The 18,786-nt window shown below is 39.9% G+C and overlaps 1 protein-coding gene across 1 annotated transcript; it reads right to left on the reverse strand.

Moving 5' to 3' along the window:
- Positions 1 to 5,734: 5,734 nt before the first annotated feature.
- On the reverse strand, positions 5,735 to 6,933 carry LOC148923539 (uncharacterized). The gene is made up of 2 exons (XM_089061528.1): positions 6,597 to 6,933; positions 5,735 to 6,414 (listed from the first exon to the last, which is right to left on the reverse strand). Exons 1-2 carry the CDS (start codon positions 6,931 to 6,933, stop codon positions 5,735 to 5,737), a joined length of 1,017 nt encoding a protein of 338 aa, XP_088917654.1.
- Between the last annotated feature and the right edge of the window lie 11,853 nt (positions 6,934 to 18,786).

Here is an 18,786-nt window from a genome sequence, read left to right on the forward strand (position 1 = left end):
TGCGACGCTTAAAACTTGTTAAGTGAAATTATCCCCTTAACAATTTGTGCTTTCATCTTCATACTCATGGATCGTTACGAGGAAATCAATCTGTCTTCCCTATGTGACCGGATAATGGCTTTGCGACCGATTAAACAAGAGGTTGGATGCGGCGAATCGTCAGGCTTACATGGAGTGGCAGCTGCCCACCCATAATCAGTACGTAGTTGCTCAATCGTGGCAGCAGGACCGCACTTCCTTCTACCAGCTAGACTGGTACCATCCTCCACCGGATCCAGACCCACCTTATGCACTTCCGGCATACGTCAACCACGCCGTTGATAATCCGTTCTACATGGCCTTAGATGCAGCTGCGCCGCCGCTGCAAGAGCCTGACCGAAGTATGGGGGTTTTTGCCGAGATGGAGTCTCATCTCTTTGTCACCGATCGTGGCGTGGACAGCCTCCGTCTGCCTGATTTGCCTGAGCCGGAACCACTAAATGCTCACCTGGATTGGCAGCTGTTGTACCGCAGGAGCCCGGCGCCTACACAGATTCAGATGCGCTGTTGCAAAATTGCTACGCCAAAAACCATCCGTGGCTGCATAAATATCAGCCCATGCAGCTTCCGTCCCGGTCTCCATTGCCGCGATCAGATTCTTGATAAGGTGTGTGCTGAAGAAGTTGAAGTTCGCCCTGGCCATTTGGAGTTTTCCCGGGATTGCGATGGTCACACTTTGGTTTCAATTGAATTAGTCGATTCAATGGAGGCCGAGCAGCGTGGAGAGGGGAATGATAGCAGTGGAGGTACTGCTGACTTTCACGGAAGTTTGGCAACGAAGATCATTTATAGATCGGCCTCGGATGTTGGGGATCATAAAGCGAGAATTTTCATTGATGCTATAACTGAAGAAGCTTATGATAGTCCGAAACACTCACCTTGGATATTGTTCTTGATCCTATTGGTTGGTCATCATCTGGGCGGTGGTCAAAGACTTCCTCATCACTAGTACTTAGTGATGTTCATGAAATGTAGGAATCGTTAGTGGTGGCATCTAAGGAGCTTGTTGTGAAAGAGGTAGATAGTGGAATGGGAAGAAATGAGTCGGATAACAAATGGAACTTGGGAGATAGCTTTGGATGTTTTGGTTGAAGTCTCGGGAGTTGCTGTTGTGGAAGAGTCCAAGAGCCAAGATGGACATACCTTCAACATCAAGAAGCCTAAATTTCCTAAGCCTGGTGATCGTATCTTGTTATCCCTGCCTTTGAAAGTAGGGGAGATATATTCACCAAAGCATTAATATATCTAATGATAATAACTCATTTTGTAAAAAATTACTACTTTTGCCTTAATAACAAGACGAGAAACCCTAATCCCTAATTCTTGTTATTAATCATCATTAGCCTTTTTGAACAATGAAGAAAGATTTCTTCACGAATCTACCAGCAGAACTCACCACCAACATCCTCTCACGCCTCTCAGTCCCAAGCCTTGCAATAAGCAACTTTGTTTGCAAAGCATGGTGCGATCTATTTGAGTCAGATGATTTCGTCAAATCCCATCTTTCCATAAGTAAAACCCCACGCGTCGTAGTTGAAATCAACGCAGTTGAACTCAACTCGCTACACAATTTTCGAAATTGAAGACGTAGACGAAGCTAATACGGAAAGCAACGATCTTATGTCATGCCCCTCACAGATTTTGACATCCCTAACAAATACTCAGCATACAAGGCAGGTATGGCCGCAAATGGATTGCTTCTTTTATACTTAGAGTTAGGGCGTGCTCAAATTCCTCTTGTTATATGCAATCCAATCACTCGTCAATATATCCCGTTCTTCTGCCTTGAGGAATGCATCTCAGAAGATTTTAAGTCGTGTTTTGGATTTGGTGTGACCAAATTAAGTTGGCAATATAAGGTGGTCTGCCTCAATGGGGACGCTGGATCCGACCCTCATTATGCTTATGTATATACCCTCGGAACAAGAACATGGAGGCGCGTTGTAACTGGTGCTGCTTCTGGTTTCAAATTATGTCACGGTGCATGCATTATATGTAATGGAAATCTCCATTGGATTGTAAATAATTCGATTCATCCCATACGAATTTGTGGTTTTGATATTGAAACTAAATGTTTTAGTATCGTCACTGCTCCTATGATAGTTGAACATGAGAACTTGTGTGTTGGGATGTTGTCTGTTTTGAGGGACTGCCTCTGTATTTGTTACACATATCCCAATAAAACTGTCCTTTGGTCGATGAAGAAATACCAAGTCGAAGAATCTTGAACCATAGAATACATGTTGAGTACCAGCGATATTCCTCTGAGTAGTTCATCCTACCAAAGCTTTCAAAGATGGTGACATATTGATGTCGCTGAACAAGAGTAGGCTCATCTACTATTCTAACAAGACAAGAACTACTAAACAAGTCGGTATGTTTAAGGATGCAGCTATAGAGGAAAAATTTTCCTATGCTATGATTTTCACTCCTAGCCTTTTCTCATTCAAGAGTTTCGAAATTGAGAATGTTATCTCTTTCTAGTTTACAATATTTGTCTACATTTATGTGTTTTGGTTTATATGAGTCGTGTTCATGTTAAAGGTTTTTTTTGGTGTTATTTGTTTTCTTGAATTAACTTGCTTTCACAAGTAAGCAAAATTCCCTTCCTTTGTCCGTCTCAAAATAAAAATAGCTTATGTTCAACAAGGGTCATATTTTAATGCTTATAGCAGCACTCTAATTCAAAATTAAGACCAAATCTCCACCCTTAGATTTTAAAATAAGTGGATGAGATTAAATCTTACGAATCTCAATAAATAGTAGACAAAATATCAACAAAAGGGTAATATCGTCATTATGATATCATATGATAATATTCGTGAATGTTTTTTTATATCAACATAGTGTATTACAAATATCAACAATATGACATAAGAGTATCAACACCAGTACAAGAAAATATCAACACATATTTATTGAGATTTTTACATGGTTTTATTGAGATTTTTTGATATATTTGTTGATAAAAATCTGGTTATCAACATTTACGAAAACTAAAATAAGAAATGTCAAATTTCATCATCCGAATGTCGTCGGAACATATGCAATTGAGATCTCGTTGGAATCCTTATAAAATTATCTTTAATTTGATATATTTTTGCGAAAAAATAATTTAAATCGAGAGAGTTAGGTAAATTTAAAGTTTAAAGATGATTTTAATGAAAGGGAATTGACATTAATACCCTCCAATTTTATTTATTAAGCAATTGATCACTCCCCCGTACAATAATAAGATAAGCATATACCGCAAAAATATATTAAATGAACTACCCATATATTGCTGTATAACATTGTACGACAATCCCTCTTTTTTTTTCTCCAAATTTCCTTTTTCCAGCCCTATTCCAATACAATCACAGAATAAAATCAAGAAATAATCACAAATCACATTAGAAGAAAAGGCAAGATACAAATTTGCACTCTGTTTTTCCCAATCAAAGGAAAGAACAACATTCTCAACCATGATATGCCTATTTTAGAGCATCCGCAATGGTGCTTAGGCCAGCAATAGGCCAGCCATTCTCTCCTCTGCCACGTCAGCAACACTAAAAAATCCACTTGCCACATCAGATTTAGGCCAGCCATAGGCCAGCCGCAATAAAAATAATTCAAAATATACTACATTTACGGAATTAAATTTACGACACATATATGGGAAAATTAATCCTCCTCAGCATCCGGGGGGAGGTCGTGGGATCCGTCGTTGCTGCCGCTGCAGTCGCCGCTATAGTTCAGTCGCTGTTTCTTCGGCCACCCAGCGTCGCACCCCGCCCGGAACTTCTCGGAGTCCTTCAGCAACAAGAAGCACTCCCAGAAGGTGAACTCCTTATACTTCCCCTGCAAGGAGAACTGACTCGCGGCAATCCTCCGGGCGTCGTCCTCATTCTGCCCACTCTTGAGCTGACGGAGGGCGTTGGCGTACAAATTCGAAAAATGGCCCACCGCGGCCCTGGTGCGCTCCCACCCCTTCCGGACCTCCTCCGGGCTGAAGTCCTTCCCGTGCGGGCAGTGCCTCCTATAGGCAGCTCTGATCTTCGCCCACATGTTGGTGATCCGCTGGTTGTTCGCAACCAGCGGATCGTCGCACACCTCCAACCACCCCGGCGTACTCATCCTCCGTCCACTTCCTCCGCCAGGGGTGTCGTCAACAGCGGGCTGCGATGACTCGCCGACCGCCTTGGCCTTCCCCTTCCCCCTCGTCTTCTTCTTCGGCGCGGCCGCCTCGCTGGAACGGGGGTATCATCTTCCCCGAGATCGATTCCCATATCATGCAATGACAGAAGGTCATCGCCATTGAACTGCGTCTCCACTGGGGTCGACGTGTGAGACGAAGCCGTCAAAAAATCAAGCGAGGGCCGATATACCGTGTCCCCTCCCGGTGACCCCTGCATCCCGGGACGCATACCGTGCTGCATCCCCCCTGCATCCCGCCCTGCCACATCATCCCCATCATCTGCTGCTGCATCTGGGGCATACCCCCCCACCCGGGCGCTGACTGCCCGCCGCCCGGCATGTGGGGCATACCCCCCTGCGCCCCCCCCCCCCCGGCGCACCGGCCATCATCCCCATCATCTGATTCCAAGGGATGTTAAATCCCGGGCCCATCTGCCCCCATCCAGATCCCACAGGTACCGTGGGAGTCTGAGATCCACTCGTCGCTGGACTGGACTCGTTGTTGTGATCCATCGCTCGATGATGCTCTTGTACAGAAAGTTAGAGAGAGAGAAAACTCGTTAAAACAAGTGGTGCAAATGAAAATGAAACGAAAATCGCGTTTATATAGGTTTTTTAAAAAAAAAACAAAAATCGGCGCTGACCGATCGGGCCGTCACAATGGCGGCTAGCCGATCGGCCAGCGCCGAGCGATCGGCCAGCCCATGCCGAAGCGCTCGCCGATTTCGCTCTCGCCGACTGCAATAGTTCGGCTAGCCGATCGACCAGCGCGACGAATCGGCTAACCGGTCGCTAGCCGACTATTGCGGATGCTCTTAGAGATTCAAGATGGCTCATTATTAGTTGATTTATACCTCCAAATCGAATAGATTAATGAGACAGTTTTTTGATACATTGTTCATAAAAGAAGTGTTCTTACCATATACTCCCTCCGTTCCATAGTAATAGAATAGACAAAATAAAGTAAGATAGAGGAAAAATAAGTGAGAAAAAGTGTTACTTTTTGCTAAATAAGGAAATCTCGAAATAGAAAAATGGCTTTGCTACTATGGTACGGAGGGAGTAGTACTTTGTCCATAAAAACCAATAGTTCATTTTTAAAATTTTAGTACATTCATAAAAATTAGTCTATATCCATTTATTGACCGTACCCCCACTATCACTATATATATCCCGACACAATAACAACACAACATGATAAAGTCAAACCCAGACATGATATGAAAACCTTTAACACCAACACCATAAGAATGTGATTGGATTCTTGTTGCCATGACTCAATAACGACAAATTGTAGATTTACATTAATAACCCAAACAGCACTAGGCATGACAAATCAATGCCGGGTCGACACGACAAGGCCAAACCTGAAAACCACAAGACAAAGAAATCTTCAACAGAAACAAACCGGATAGCGATAGGACACAAATTAGACTAACAATATGAACTAAAATGAGGTAGTGTGTTTCGAGTTGACAAGATAACCCCAAAACCTTAACAAAGAAACCTTAGACACGAACTAGAGCGTGACAACATTCTCAACTCCAAAACTCTTGAGTGAGAAAAGGCTAGGAGTGAAAATCATGGCAAAGGTAAAGTAATCCTCCTTAGCAACTGCATCCTTAAATATACCGCCTTGTTGAGTCTTCCTCGTCTTCTTGCTGTAGTAGATGAGCCGCATCATCTCCATCAACATCAAAACATCGCCATCTTTGAAGATTTCGATCGGAAAAACACACTTCATTTTCGTCCAATCCATACAAAAATGGTCATCAAAATCAAAGGTATAAGTGCCCATCGTGCACTCCATCGTCCACGAGTCAGCATCTCCATATTCCTTCATCACCCAGATGACAAACTCAAAGCCCCGCGAGTAACAAAAACACAATTTCTCCTTCAAAACGGACAACTTCCTAAAGGGCATCCCCATAGGAGGAGTAGAGAAGAAGCCAAAACACTCCCCCACGGGAGGTGCGTAGAATATGCTTAAATGTTCTGTCTCAACATCAAATCCAAAAATCTGTAAATGCTGACACAAATTAGACACCGTCCAATGGAGTTTGCCATTGCATACAGTGTGGCCGTACGAATAGAATCCGAGATGAGAATCGGCCCCGCCTTTCACGAGCCTCCATTTCCGCGTCCCGAGGGTGTACACGTGGAAACAATTGATTCCACTGCCGCGGCTAACACAGACGACTTATATTGCCCACTTATTTCGCTCACACCGAATCCGTAAGTCATAAAATAATTAACCGAGGTGTATTTGTTAGGGCGGGAGAGCTCGATATATTCACGAGTCATCGGATTGACTACGTAAAAAGGTTTTTCGGGATCGCCATCTTTTGAGTGGAGAAGAAGCAATCCATTAGCGGAAATACCTTCCATCCGTTGTTGATTTCCGTGAGGAATCTCCAAATTAGTGAGCGGATGGTAGTGAAGATCGTGGATCTTATCCAAATCGGCTGCGTCTCCTTCTTCAATTTCAAAAATCGAGCACCGAGTTGAGTTTTTCCCTTTCGTTGAGGTCAATCGGGCTAGGGCGGGCGGGAATTTGATTTTGGATTTGACGAAATCGTCGGATTCGAGGAAATTGCGCCATGGTTTGCAAACGCATTTGCTGATTGAGACGCTGCGGAGATCGGGGAGGCGGGAGAGGATGAGTCTGGTGATTTCCGATGGTAGAATTTTAAAGAAATCACGGCGACGGCCATCCATGTTTAGAAGAGGCAGAGTGTATTCTGTGAATATAAAAATGAGTGATTCTCTTAATTTGTAAATATGTAAACACAATATTCAAGGAAAACATGTTAATTAAGCTGTTAATTATATTATGTGGCGTAATTTTCGGATGTATTCACCGGGATTTTAATTGATTCAATCTTCCAAAAATTTATCAGCATTAATTGTTGAGATTTTATGGGGTTTGGATCCTCTTCAGTGACTATTATATAGTTATGCTTTAATAAAGCACTAAATCACTGCCCGCAGAGTTGGTAGTTGAAGTCCTCTTTCATCTGTGAGGAATTGAGTTTAAATCTCGTGAACCACAATTTCTCGTTTCTTCACCTCTTTTTTTTATAAACCTTTTTAATTACTGTACAATTTTTTATCATCACAAAATTCTTCATTTTACACTTCCATATCCTTTAATTAATTTTAATTTCAATGCTTATTATTTGTGTCAGTTCACTTTACAACATTTGATTATTTTAAACAGTGAATATTTGCATAGTTGATAACATATATACTTTTAGACTTCAATTATACTCCTTAAATATGTAAATATTTTTATATATAATATTAATTAATTTTAAATTTTAAAATCTACTCGTTAGTCTAAAAATATACTATAATCTGTATTCATTTCTTTATATTCATCATTGAATTTCATCTCAAAGAGTTCTTAATAAAGATAGAAAACTAATCAAAGTTCTCTTATTAAAGATTCATAGAAAATTATCAAGTAAATATCATAAAATTTCATTATTAAATAAATGAAAAAATTTATTTCTGTATTTAGTTGTCAATAAAAGTATTTGGACCCCCCCAAACAAAAAAAAAGCTTCGTCATTGATCCTCTTTAATTATGAATAAAACACACAGATTTTAGTTTTGTTCCTTTTTTCCCCCTTTAATTACTTGAAGCTATATTAATTTAATTCACCACAACGTGAAATCAACACTACCACGTCCATACAATAGCCCCACTCTCCCATATAGTACAAATATATAAATATAGCATTTGAAAAAAACCATAAAAAAAGCAGTTATGTGCATCATTATTATATACGGTACTAAATCATGTTCAAAATATAAGAAAACAAGTTTCTTAAATCAAGAATATTTTTACTAGAGTTAAAGAAATCTGTACGCATAAAATAAAATAATCCTTCTGTACATTATTCTTCCTCCTACTTTATCATTTATCAATTTAGCTATTTATTACTATCATTTTAATAAAATCAGTGCAGAAAAAGTATTCAAAATGGTAGGCGGAGAAAGTAGAAATCAATTAACTTAAAAAGAATATCGTATAAATATGGTGACAACACAACAATAAAAAAAACTTTCTAACACAAATATTATGTAGATTAATATTATAAACTAGGAAGGAGATTAGAAGAAACAGATAATTTAATTATTTTTTTGGTTTTGGTAATTACAAAGACCACCTAGGAAGGAGATTAGAGGAAACAGCCACAAATAATTCAATTATTTTTTTGGTTTTGGTAATTACAAAGGTTATCCACTGGCAACTTGTGGCTATTTTCCGCACTGATTTATTGGCATTTTAATGGATGAAACAACTCACGCAAAGATTTAAAATTGCTCCAACATTTGGTTAAAAATGAAAGAGTCTCATGCCACTGGATAGTTATTTTTGTTATGTATACAAATGAGTTTATTTTCATTTATAGATAGGATCCCACAATATACTCCCTCCATTTTTTTAAAATAGTAACTATTTCCATTTTGGGTTGTTCCTTAAAAATTGAAACTTTAGAATATTTCTATTTTAGGATATGGATCCCACAATCCACTAACTTTACTTTCACTACTTTTTCTCTTCTTCTCTCTTACTTTACTGATTTTTCTTTTCCTCTCTTACTTTACCAATTCTTCTCACTTACTTTATCAATTGTGCATTAAAACTCGTACCGTTTCAAATGTTACTATTTTTTTAATACGGAGGGAGCCAACATAATAATAATAAAATACGATAATGTCAAACTCGAACATAAACATAATGACATACCCAGAAAATATAGCTCGTGGGGTTGGCCCAAAAATTTAATACTAATATATAATATTTAAATAATAATTATATAATATATATTAAATAATTATTTTTATCATCTTTGTTGTCCTTATTATATTTTTGTTACAATTGAATACAAAATTTATAAAACTTGAATTAAATCAATTAACTAGTTAATTTTTTTTTATATTTAACATATTTATAGGATCTACTAAAGCTAAATTAGTTACACAAAATAAACAAGCACATAGTATTAAATATATTAATTACAATAAAAATCATAAATAAAAAAATATTCCTAGATTTACTAAATCGCCGCCTCCTCTCTTCTTCCAAGCAACTAGTTTACAGTTTTCTTCTTCAAATTCAAAATTCATCAATGGAGCTTCCTCTTCACTAAATTTTTGTAGTATTTTTAAATTCATTATTCTTCTCTAAATTTCCTTCCTATTATAATCCACAAGGTTTCTTTACGTTTCTCTTCTCTCTTCTCATTTATTCTCTAGTTTTCCGAAAAGAAGGAGTTGTCGTACGTGGGGTCGGGAGGCGGAGTTGCCGTGGGTTGGAGGGCGGATTATAGAGTTTCCCAAGCAGTACTCACGGACCAACAGTGGGGTCGGCCGACCCCACCTGGGTCCGTCGTTGCATAAACATGATGAGAAAACATTAAAGAGACATATCCCTATCAATACATCCCAAACAAAATTAAGAATACTCAACGTGTACACTATGGCCCAAGATTCCTAGACTTTGTATTCTTTCATCAGTCACACGAAAATTTCATCGCCGCATCACAAATAGCCCCTCAAAACTTTCAACTCCTCCACTCAAATTCCCACGGGAAGAGGAGCAGAAAAGATGCTAAAACATTCCGTTTCAAGATCAAAACCACATATTCGAGTCGAACCATATACTATCATACAATGGAGGTTGCCATTACATACAATTTGTCCACCTAAACATAATCTGCAACCAGAAGCAGCGCTGACTTGAAGGCACCTCCATATTCCTGTTCCGAGAGTGTATACATGAAAACAAGAGTTGGACCGATCGGACCGACTGATATATACCACCTTATATTGCCCACTTATTTTCTCAAACCAAATCCATAACTCAACAAAATTCGTGTGAAATTTATTCTTTGGGGCAACAGAGCTCGATATATTGACGAGAGAGGGGATTACATACGTTAAAGGTGCATTTAAAAATAAGCTAACTCTAAGTACAGGAGAAGCAATCCATTAGCCATTGATTCCGAGTTTCCGTGAGGAATATCGATCTCTGTGAGCTGATGGTAGTGAGAGATAGACCGGTGATACGCTCGGATTTTGCACTATTTTTGTAACACCCCGATTTTTCGAACCCTAATTTTAGAGCCGTAAAATTTTTATTGGTGACGTGGGAGACGCGAATTAATTGAGGAACGAAATTATGACCGAGTCGAGTTTAGGGTTTTGCGTTGGAAGTTTGAAAAGTCAAACTTGTTGATTATATGACGTGGCAGGTGAATATTTGAATTAAAGGTGATTTATGTGGTCAATTATTTGTTTAAGGGTGAGTGAGAATATTAGGAAATTTCCATAAATACTAAACCACCTTTACTTCTTTGAAATTTTCGAAACCCCCTCCTTTTACTTGTGAAAATCCTATTTTTCCGGATTTAATTTAATTCTTGGGATATTTATCCAAATTAAATCCAAAACCCAGTTATTCCTTATTTTTATTAAGAAAAATCGACCCCCCCTTATTTCCTTGGTGATTTTCGAAAATCACCTATGTTGGGAAGGAAATATTATTTTGCTTGTTTAATTGATTCCTTATTGATTTCCTTCCACACCTAAAATCAAATATTCTAGCAAATCTTACCATACCTCAAGAAGATCTTGCCATATCTTATTTTAGTTAATATTCAAAATCCATTCCTGATTTAATACACATACTACACGCCTACTACCTATTACAATGGAGAGATTTTTATTTTTATTTTGCTCCGTGATATTTTATTCTACTCCGTAAAATATACCAAAAACAAAATCTTGGCTAATTAAAAGCCATATATTTCGAAAATTTCATGCTTGAGCCCTAGAGCTTATTTTTGTTAATTTCTTCTTCCCTACTCCACAATATTTGTTTTATTTAATTGTGGAGAATAAAATCTTTCCAAATATTCTATTTAATTACCTAAAGATCTTATTGAACTCTATAAATAAGAGAACTCCTAAACCTAACCCTAAAATTTTCGCCCCCTACCCCATTACTTTCGCCTCTCTCTCTCTTCTCCACACTCTCTCAATTTTCTTCTACTTTACTCCAATAATCCTTCAACCCTTGAGAAGAATTAGAGTTTGAGCCTCAAGATTTTTGAAGAACCAAGTCTCTATTTTGTTTCTACCGTTCGTTTTTCTCAAAAAGGTATTCTCATATTAATCTTCTTCTTTCTACTCGATTCCTCTTCTTTCCATCCGATTAATCGGTATTCTTGAACCCTCATGCATCTTGTTTGAGTGAAAGTGGGATAAAGGGGATATGGAAATATGTATGCATGTGTGTGGCGCGCGTGTGTGTGTGGCGTGTGTGTGTACGTGTTGTGTGTGTGTGTGTGTTGTGTGTGTGTTGGCAAAATACCCTTGTGTGACATATATTGATGTTAGATCTAGAGTTGAGATGCGAATGGAACTTATGTGATGAACATGATCTTGATTGATGATGTTAAGATAAATCGATGGGAAAAGGGAGAACGCGAGGCATGCATGATTTAGGAATTTATGTTGGGACTAATACTTGATATGTGCATATGTGGTTAAAAAGGTGAAACCTCGGTTGCGAAGCCGGATAACGAAAAGAGAAACATACTTGAAATCTAAGCAGTCGAGGTGGGCTTTATTCTTAAACTCTCTCTTATATTGTAATTTATGAAAGTGGAGAGATAAGAGTGGTTTAACTGTTATGCCATGCCTATATTTGCTTTGTTATGATATTGTGTGCCTGTTGCCTAGTTTGTGAGTACGCTCCATTAGGCTACAGTGGCTATGGATATGTTAAATGAATTCGGGTCTGAGTATGGGCCGCTAACCCTACCAGGCTGTGTACACGGTGGGATCGGGAGCCGTCCTTGCTAGTCGGCCGGTCTCGTGGGCGAAAAGTGTGGCCACACTTTCGTCGCACCATGGAAAGATTGTGATTGTGATTGTGGAATTTGATGAGAAAAGTGGGGAGTTGTTTGACTGGCCAGTCTATGGAAATATTGATTTTTGTGATACTCGTGATACTCTTTTATAACTGCTTAAAACTCGAGTTCACTATGGTAAGGGTGGCATAACTTATAAAATGTTTTGGCAACGAGTTCACTGAGTATTTCAAAATACTCAGCCCTGCATGTGTTTTCCTTATGTGCAGGTTGAATGGCGACAAGCGGTGGCGGGTGTTGAGTAGAGTTAATTAATAAGATGGTTAATTTGAACTTCGAGTGTAGTCGTGTCTTCATACATGGCTTCACTTCCTCTTGGATGCTTCCGCTAATTCCTTTGAAACTCTTTATTATCACTTAGTCGTTTTGAACTTATATCTTTGATTGAGACATTTTTGCATTTTCGTTGAATTCGAGTCGAACCCTTGATTTTGATCGTCATTTATGTTATCCACTCTTTATTGATTATTCTTGATTAAACCTTGTTTTATTGCCTCGTTGGTTTGTTAAATACCTAGGTCAAATCCCTTTTAATGAAACCCTAGCCTTGTTCTTGCTGCATTTAAGTCGTCCAGGTAACGATCGCCGAATTTATTATACCCTAGGAGGGCGGGGCGTTACAATTTTAAGGCCATTATTTGGTCCGTTTCTGATGTCAAAGTCACTCTACACGTCCATTATTTGCATATTTTGTCTACTTTGGTATTTTGACGTGTTTTGTGAGAAACGTGCATAATTGAGCCGAAAAAGGGAGCCAACACGCAAAGTCTGGAAATCTGGATTCAGACGGCAACCGGCGACCGCCGCGGATATGTGCGGTGACCGCCAGCGCCCGGTGGACAGATCATGCAGCGGTCCGCCTTGGAAAAATACGCTTGGAAGAGAAGTCTCGTCCGGCGACCGCCGGAAGTCATGCGGCGGTCCGCCGCCGAGGGAACAGACTCTCTGGAGTTCAACGCGGCGATCGCCGGCCAAGGTGCGGCGGCCCGCCGGAGAAAGGCGGCGAATCCGAGAAGCCCTAGATTTGCGCCCAGATTTACCATATTTTGGAGATTTTTTCCTTCTACAATAAGGATTGGCATTCCCCTATAAATAAGATCTCAAGTTTCATCAAATTAGAGAGCTTCTACTTGCAAAATAATTCATAGAGATCAAGAGCTAGAGTACTTCACTTGTGCAAGGAGTTGGAGAAGGATTTCAAGAACATCAAGAACGACAAGGATTCAACCTACGGGTTTTATTTGCTTTAGTTTTATGTTCAAATTGTCTTCCCTTCAATCTATGTTTTTAGCTTATTCAATTATGTGTAACTAAATTTATAGGATTCTAGGATGTGTTAGTAACGACTTTGGTTATACAAATTCCTTTTTCTATTTAATATTCGTTTTATTTTTACTTTGTTTCTTCCCTAAAGTAGTTCTGATGCTGCATGATTGAGTGACACAATCTTGTATGATTTAATATAGCTTGCTTCATAACTGTGTCAGAGTTCTAGCGAGTTAGACTCACTTAGTAGACGCTACAATTAGCTTTCCTTAAAACGACACTGTTAATTAAGAGTGAGGACTTTTCAAGGGTCTTAGGAGCTTTTTGGAGTTACGTGTTAGGATTGACAACACTAATTTTGTAATCAACGTTTGTATCACATTAGCATAAGCTAGGTGATTTCAAAGTATAAACTGTGCTAGGTTATTGTAGTTGGAATTTGTATAACCATAACTGTGAACGCACATTCCTGGGATTCCCTTATCTCTATCGCTTATCTCCGTATTTTATTTGCATTTAGTTGTTATATGCTTTTTATTGTTTCTAGTTTCAAAAGTTTTTTAAAACCTATTTGTTTTTCCAGATAGTAATTGAGTCTTAGTAGAGACACTTTGTGTTTGCCTTCCCCGTGTTCGATATCCGGTATTGACCTTTAGCTATAATATATATACTCTGTATACTTGCAGGTTTATTTAGTGCTAATAAAAAGTGCATCAAGTTTTTGGCGTCGTTGCCGGAGAAGACAATTCACTTTGGAGTGATATCTTCAAACGGATAATTTTACTACTTTGGAATTTAATTGTTGTTCGTCGAAGAACGTCCGAAAATCAGCAATTCGTGGTTTATCTTTCGAGAACGTCGAAGGTTCGATCACCTTATCTCTCCAAGAAGTTAGTTAACCGGCTTCGTTACGGAGAATGTCTGTAACAACGTGCTTTCATCCCGTACCCATCCTCCATCTTCGTTCATCTATATCCAAAAAAAAAAAAGTTTCAGCCGCAAGACCACCATCACAGCCACACCTATCCTCCATCTCGTTCATCCATATCCCCCAAATCAATCAACATAAAAAAAAAAATATATTTCAGCCGCAATACTTATTCCCCATTTTCCACTTCCATCTTCTTTTATATTCGTGGCCACTTTCCGAACCTACTGGGACCCGCCATATCAGTCCCACCACCAGCGATTGGAGCAACCGAGACAGGCACCGTGGGACCTTCCAGGACAGAGACAATCGAGGGGAGTCCGGACCTATGACCAGCCTCAGCCACCACATCTCCGAGGGTTGCCTTCTCGCCTCGAGAGGCCAAAGCAGGTGGGACTACAACGATTCAGGGAGTTGCGTCCACTCGATCCGGGACTTCCCTATGGTATGCGTGACCCGTAGTTGCCTTTGTCAAAGGAGAGCCGCCCCGGTCACTACACCATAGTAACGGTGTAGTGATGCCTCCGCTAAGGGGCTTGACGCCACAAGCCTCCAATCTGGCGAAGTTGGAATATCTATGGATTGCCTTGGACAAATTGGAGTCGCGTATGGACGCGTACGACCGGAGATTTGAGAGACTTGAGAGGCTTTGGCCACCTGCGCACCAACCCTCTGTTGGGGATTCCCTGACACACTGTGCAGCCCGACGATACTCAGCTTATGATCAACCAAGACGCTCTACCTGCTGGGACTGAGCACAGCAAGAATATTAGCCCACACCGCCCCCATACCGGCCACCGCATTCACCTACATGTTGGGAGTCGTCGGCATACGTTCCACCAATCACTCTCGGCTACCCGCCGCCTCACGATGCGGAATCCAGGCGCCTCTCGCGTCCTTCTCTCTGTCACGATCCATCTAGCACCCGCTACCGACTGTCTCTGAAATCCCACCACCACCAGCGCCGTCGTGTAGCCCCGACGTAAATGGAGAGGAGAGCGAATTGCTTCACGATGGTCTGCCCCCACTGGCCCCAATCTTGCAGCTATACAACCCACCCAATGTTGTAGATATTAGTGAAGAGAAGGAGACATTGCTATTAGAAAAAGAGGAGGTTGATCCTATTGAGGAAGTGAAGAAGGTCGTCGCATCTCTCGATGTTGCTCGAGTGATATCCCAAGATGTTATTGAGAATTTCTTGGGTGAAAATGGAGATTTGCATGGTAGTGATGTTGCAAATATGATTTATCAACCAACATCGCTCAACGCCGATGCAAGGTTGATTCCTCCGCGAAATAACACGTCGTGTTTGAGCATTCATGAATGTGTGGCAAAGCTTTCCATTTTAGTGTTGAATTTGGACGACCACATTAGTCTGCCTTTGTTGATTTTTTATGGGGGTAAAGAAGGGAGACGTCCAGCTGTTCGGTGTGTGTTTGATCCAGGAGGGCATGCCTCGCCGAAGCTTCTGCTTTCAACTCTCTTTGTTGCTTCGTGGTTCCCACCTTGAGGACAAGGTGGATTTCAACCGTGGGGGAGTTGATACGAATCATATATTTTAAGATCTCCTAATTAGTTAGTTATATTTTATTCACCATATCTTTCCCATATTTGTTAGATATTTGTTTCTTGTTGCATAAGTTAGGGTATCAGTATTCTAATATTAGAAATAGGAGAGCTTGTTATCATTTTAATCAATGAATCAATGAATATATTATTTTCCCTAAACTTGTCTTAAGCAACAAGAATATTATCTTTCGTTTCTTAATTGTTGTTCATCGGAGAACGTCCGAAAATTAGCAATTCGTGGTCTATCTTTCGAGAACGTTGAAGGTTCGATTACCTTATCTCTCCGAGAAGTTAGTTAACTGGCCATGTTACGGAGAACGTCTATAACAGATTACACACATCCCAAAATATATATACTAGCTAGGCTCAGTATGTAGTGTGTATGCCGGGTTGACACGACCAGACCAAACACGAATGCTACACGACAAAGAAACGTCATAACCCAAACCAAACCTTAGATTCTGAACACTAACACAAAAGACTAAAATTATGAACTAAAACGAGAACACATTCTCAAAGCCGAAATTCTTGAGAGAGAAAAAGCTAGGAGTGAAAATCAGGGCGGTACGATAAACCGCGGATGCATCCTTAATCATATCTACTCGTTCAAAAGTTCTTGTCTTGTTGGAGTAGTAGATGACATCAATTTCCTCCAGCAACATCAAAATGTCACCATCTTTAAAATGTTTGATTGGATGAACACATATATAATCCAAATCAAAATCAAAACCAAAACCAATAGTACACAACTTGTACTCTATGGTCCAAGAATCATCGACTTGGTATTCCTTCATCATCCAAATGACAACTTCGTTGTTGCGTGTGTATGTATAACAGAGGCAGTCCCTCAAAACAGACAAATCCCAATTTCCAATTCTATCTTCGTCAGGAGGAACAAAGAAGATTCTAAAACATTTAGTTTCAGCATCAAAACCACAAATCCACACGTTATAAATCAAATCAAATACAGTCCAATGCTTTGACCATAAAATCTGAAACTAGAAGCAGCGCCGGCTTCAACACGCCTCCACATTTCAGAATATGCTAACTCTAAGTACAAAAGAAGCAATCCATTAGCCATTGATTCTGAGTTTACGTGAGGAATATCGATCTCTGTGAGCTGATGGTAGTGAGAGATTGATCGGCACCATCTGATAAAGCATTAGATTGAAATAGGTAGTTAAAACTTATTTTTCTCATTTATATCTACTTAGATGTAATCACCTTTTACTACACGACAAAGAAACCTTAGATTCCAAACACTACACAGCAAACAAATCTTTGAACCCGAACACACAAATGTAGACTAATTGATGCACTTTTTATTTGCACTATAAATACCTGCAAGTATACAGAGTAGGTATAGTATAGCAAAAGGTTAGTACCGGGTATCGAACACGGGGAAGAGTTACACAAAGTGTCTATCTTCTACTAGAACTCAATTACTATCTGGAGAAACAAGAATTTTTTGTAACTTTTTGAAAACAGTAAATATTAAAACAGTAAACAACTAAAAACAAGCAAATCACGGAGAGAAAAGTATAGAGATAAGGGGAATTCCAGGGATGTGCTTTCGCTTTATGGTTATACAAATTCCAAACTACAATACCCTAGCACAGTTAATACTTTGAAAGGACGAGTCACCTAGCTTATGCTCATGCGATACAAACGTTGATTACTAACATTAGGGTTGTCAATCCTAACACGTAACTCCAAAAAGCTCCTAAGACCCTTGAAAAGTCCTCACTCTCAATTAACAGTGCCGTTTTAAAGGAAGCTAACTGTAGTGTCTACTAAGTGGATCTAACTCGCTAGAACTCTGTCACAGTTATGAAGCAAGTTGTATTGAATCATACATAATTGTGTCACTCAATTATGAAGCATCATGATTAACTTAGGGAAGAAACAAAGTAAAAACAAAACGGATATTAAATAGAAAACGGAATTGTATAACCAAAGTTGCTACTAACACATCCCCAGAATCCTATGAGTTTAGTTACACATGACTGAATAAACTAAAAACATAGATTGAAGGGAAAGCAATCTGAACATAAAACTAAAGCAAATAAAACCCGTAGGTTGAATCCTTGTCGTTCTTGATGTTCTTGAAATCCTTCTTCAACTCCTTGCACAATTGAAGTACTCTAGCTTTTGATCTCTATGAATGTGTTCTCGTTGTGTGTCGGAAAAAAAAACTCTCTTTGATGAAGCTTGAGGTCCTATTTATAGGGGAAGATTATTCCTCATCATAGAAGGAAAAGATCTTAACAATTTGGTAAATCTTGGAGCAAATCTAGGGCTGGTCGGATTCGCCGCCTTTCTCCGGCGGGCCGCCGCACCTTGGCCGGCGGTCGCCGCGTTGGAGTCCAGAGACTCTGACCCTTCGGTGGCGGACCGCCGCATGTCCTCCGGCGGTCGCCGGGCGAGACTCTTCTCCTAGCGTAAATTTCCGAGGCGGGCCGCCACATAGCTCTGACCGCCGGGCGCCGGCGGTCGCCGTACAACTTCGCGGCGGTCGCCGGTCGCCGTCTGACTCCAGATTTCCAGACTATGCGTTTTTACTCCCCTTTTCGGCTCAAATATGCACATTTCTCACAAAACACGTCAAAATACCAAAATGTATAGAATATGCAAATAATGGACATGTAGAGTGATTTTGATGACAAAAACGGACCAAATAATGGCCTTAAAACAGTGCAAAATCCGGGCGTATCAACTCCCCCAAACTTACATTTTTGTTTGTCCTCGAACAAAACACTAAAGACACAAGAATAGACGCACGGAATGCACAAAGACTAGACGTCATAATTGGCTCAAAAGATGAAAGAATAGATTAAGCATGGATTAACACAATCAAAT

This window comes from Salvia hispanica, chromosome 6 (genome assembly GCF_029641045.1).
Source record: "Salvia hispanica isolate PSC_SH4W2 chromosome 6, Shi_PSC_v1, whole genome shotgun sequence".
Taxonomy (NCBI): domain Eukaryota; kingdom Viridiplantae; phylum Streptophyta; class Magnoliopsida; order Lamiales; family Lamiaceae; genus Salvia; species Salvia hispanica.

Coding starts and splice junctions, on each gene's coding strand:
- LOC148923539 (XM_089061528.1), bottom strand. CDS start 6,933: ATGGATGGCCGTCGCCGTGATTTCTTTAAAATTCTACCATCGGAAATC. Junction 6,415..6,596: donor AAATCAACAACGGATGGAAG/GTATTTCCGCTA, acceptor GGGCAATATAAG/TCGTCTGTGTTAGCCGCGGC.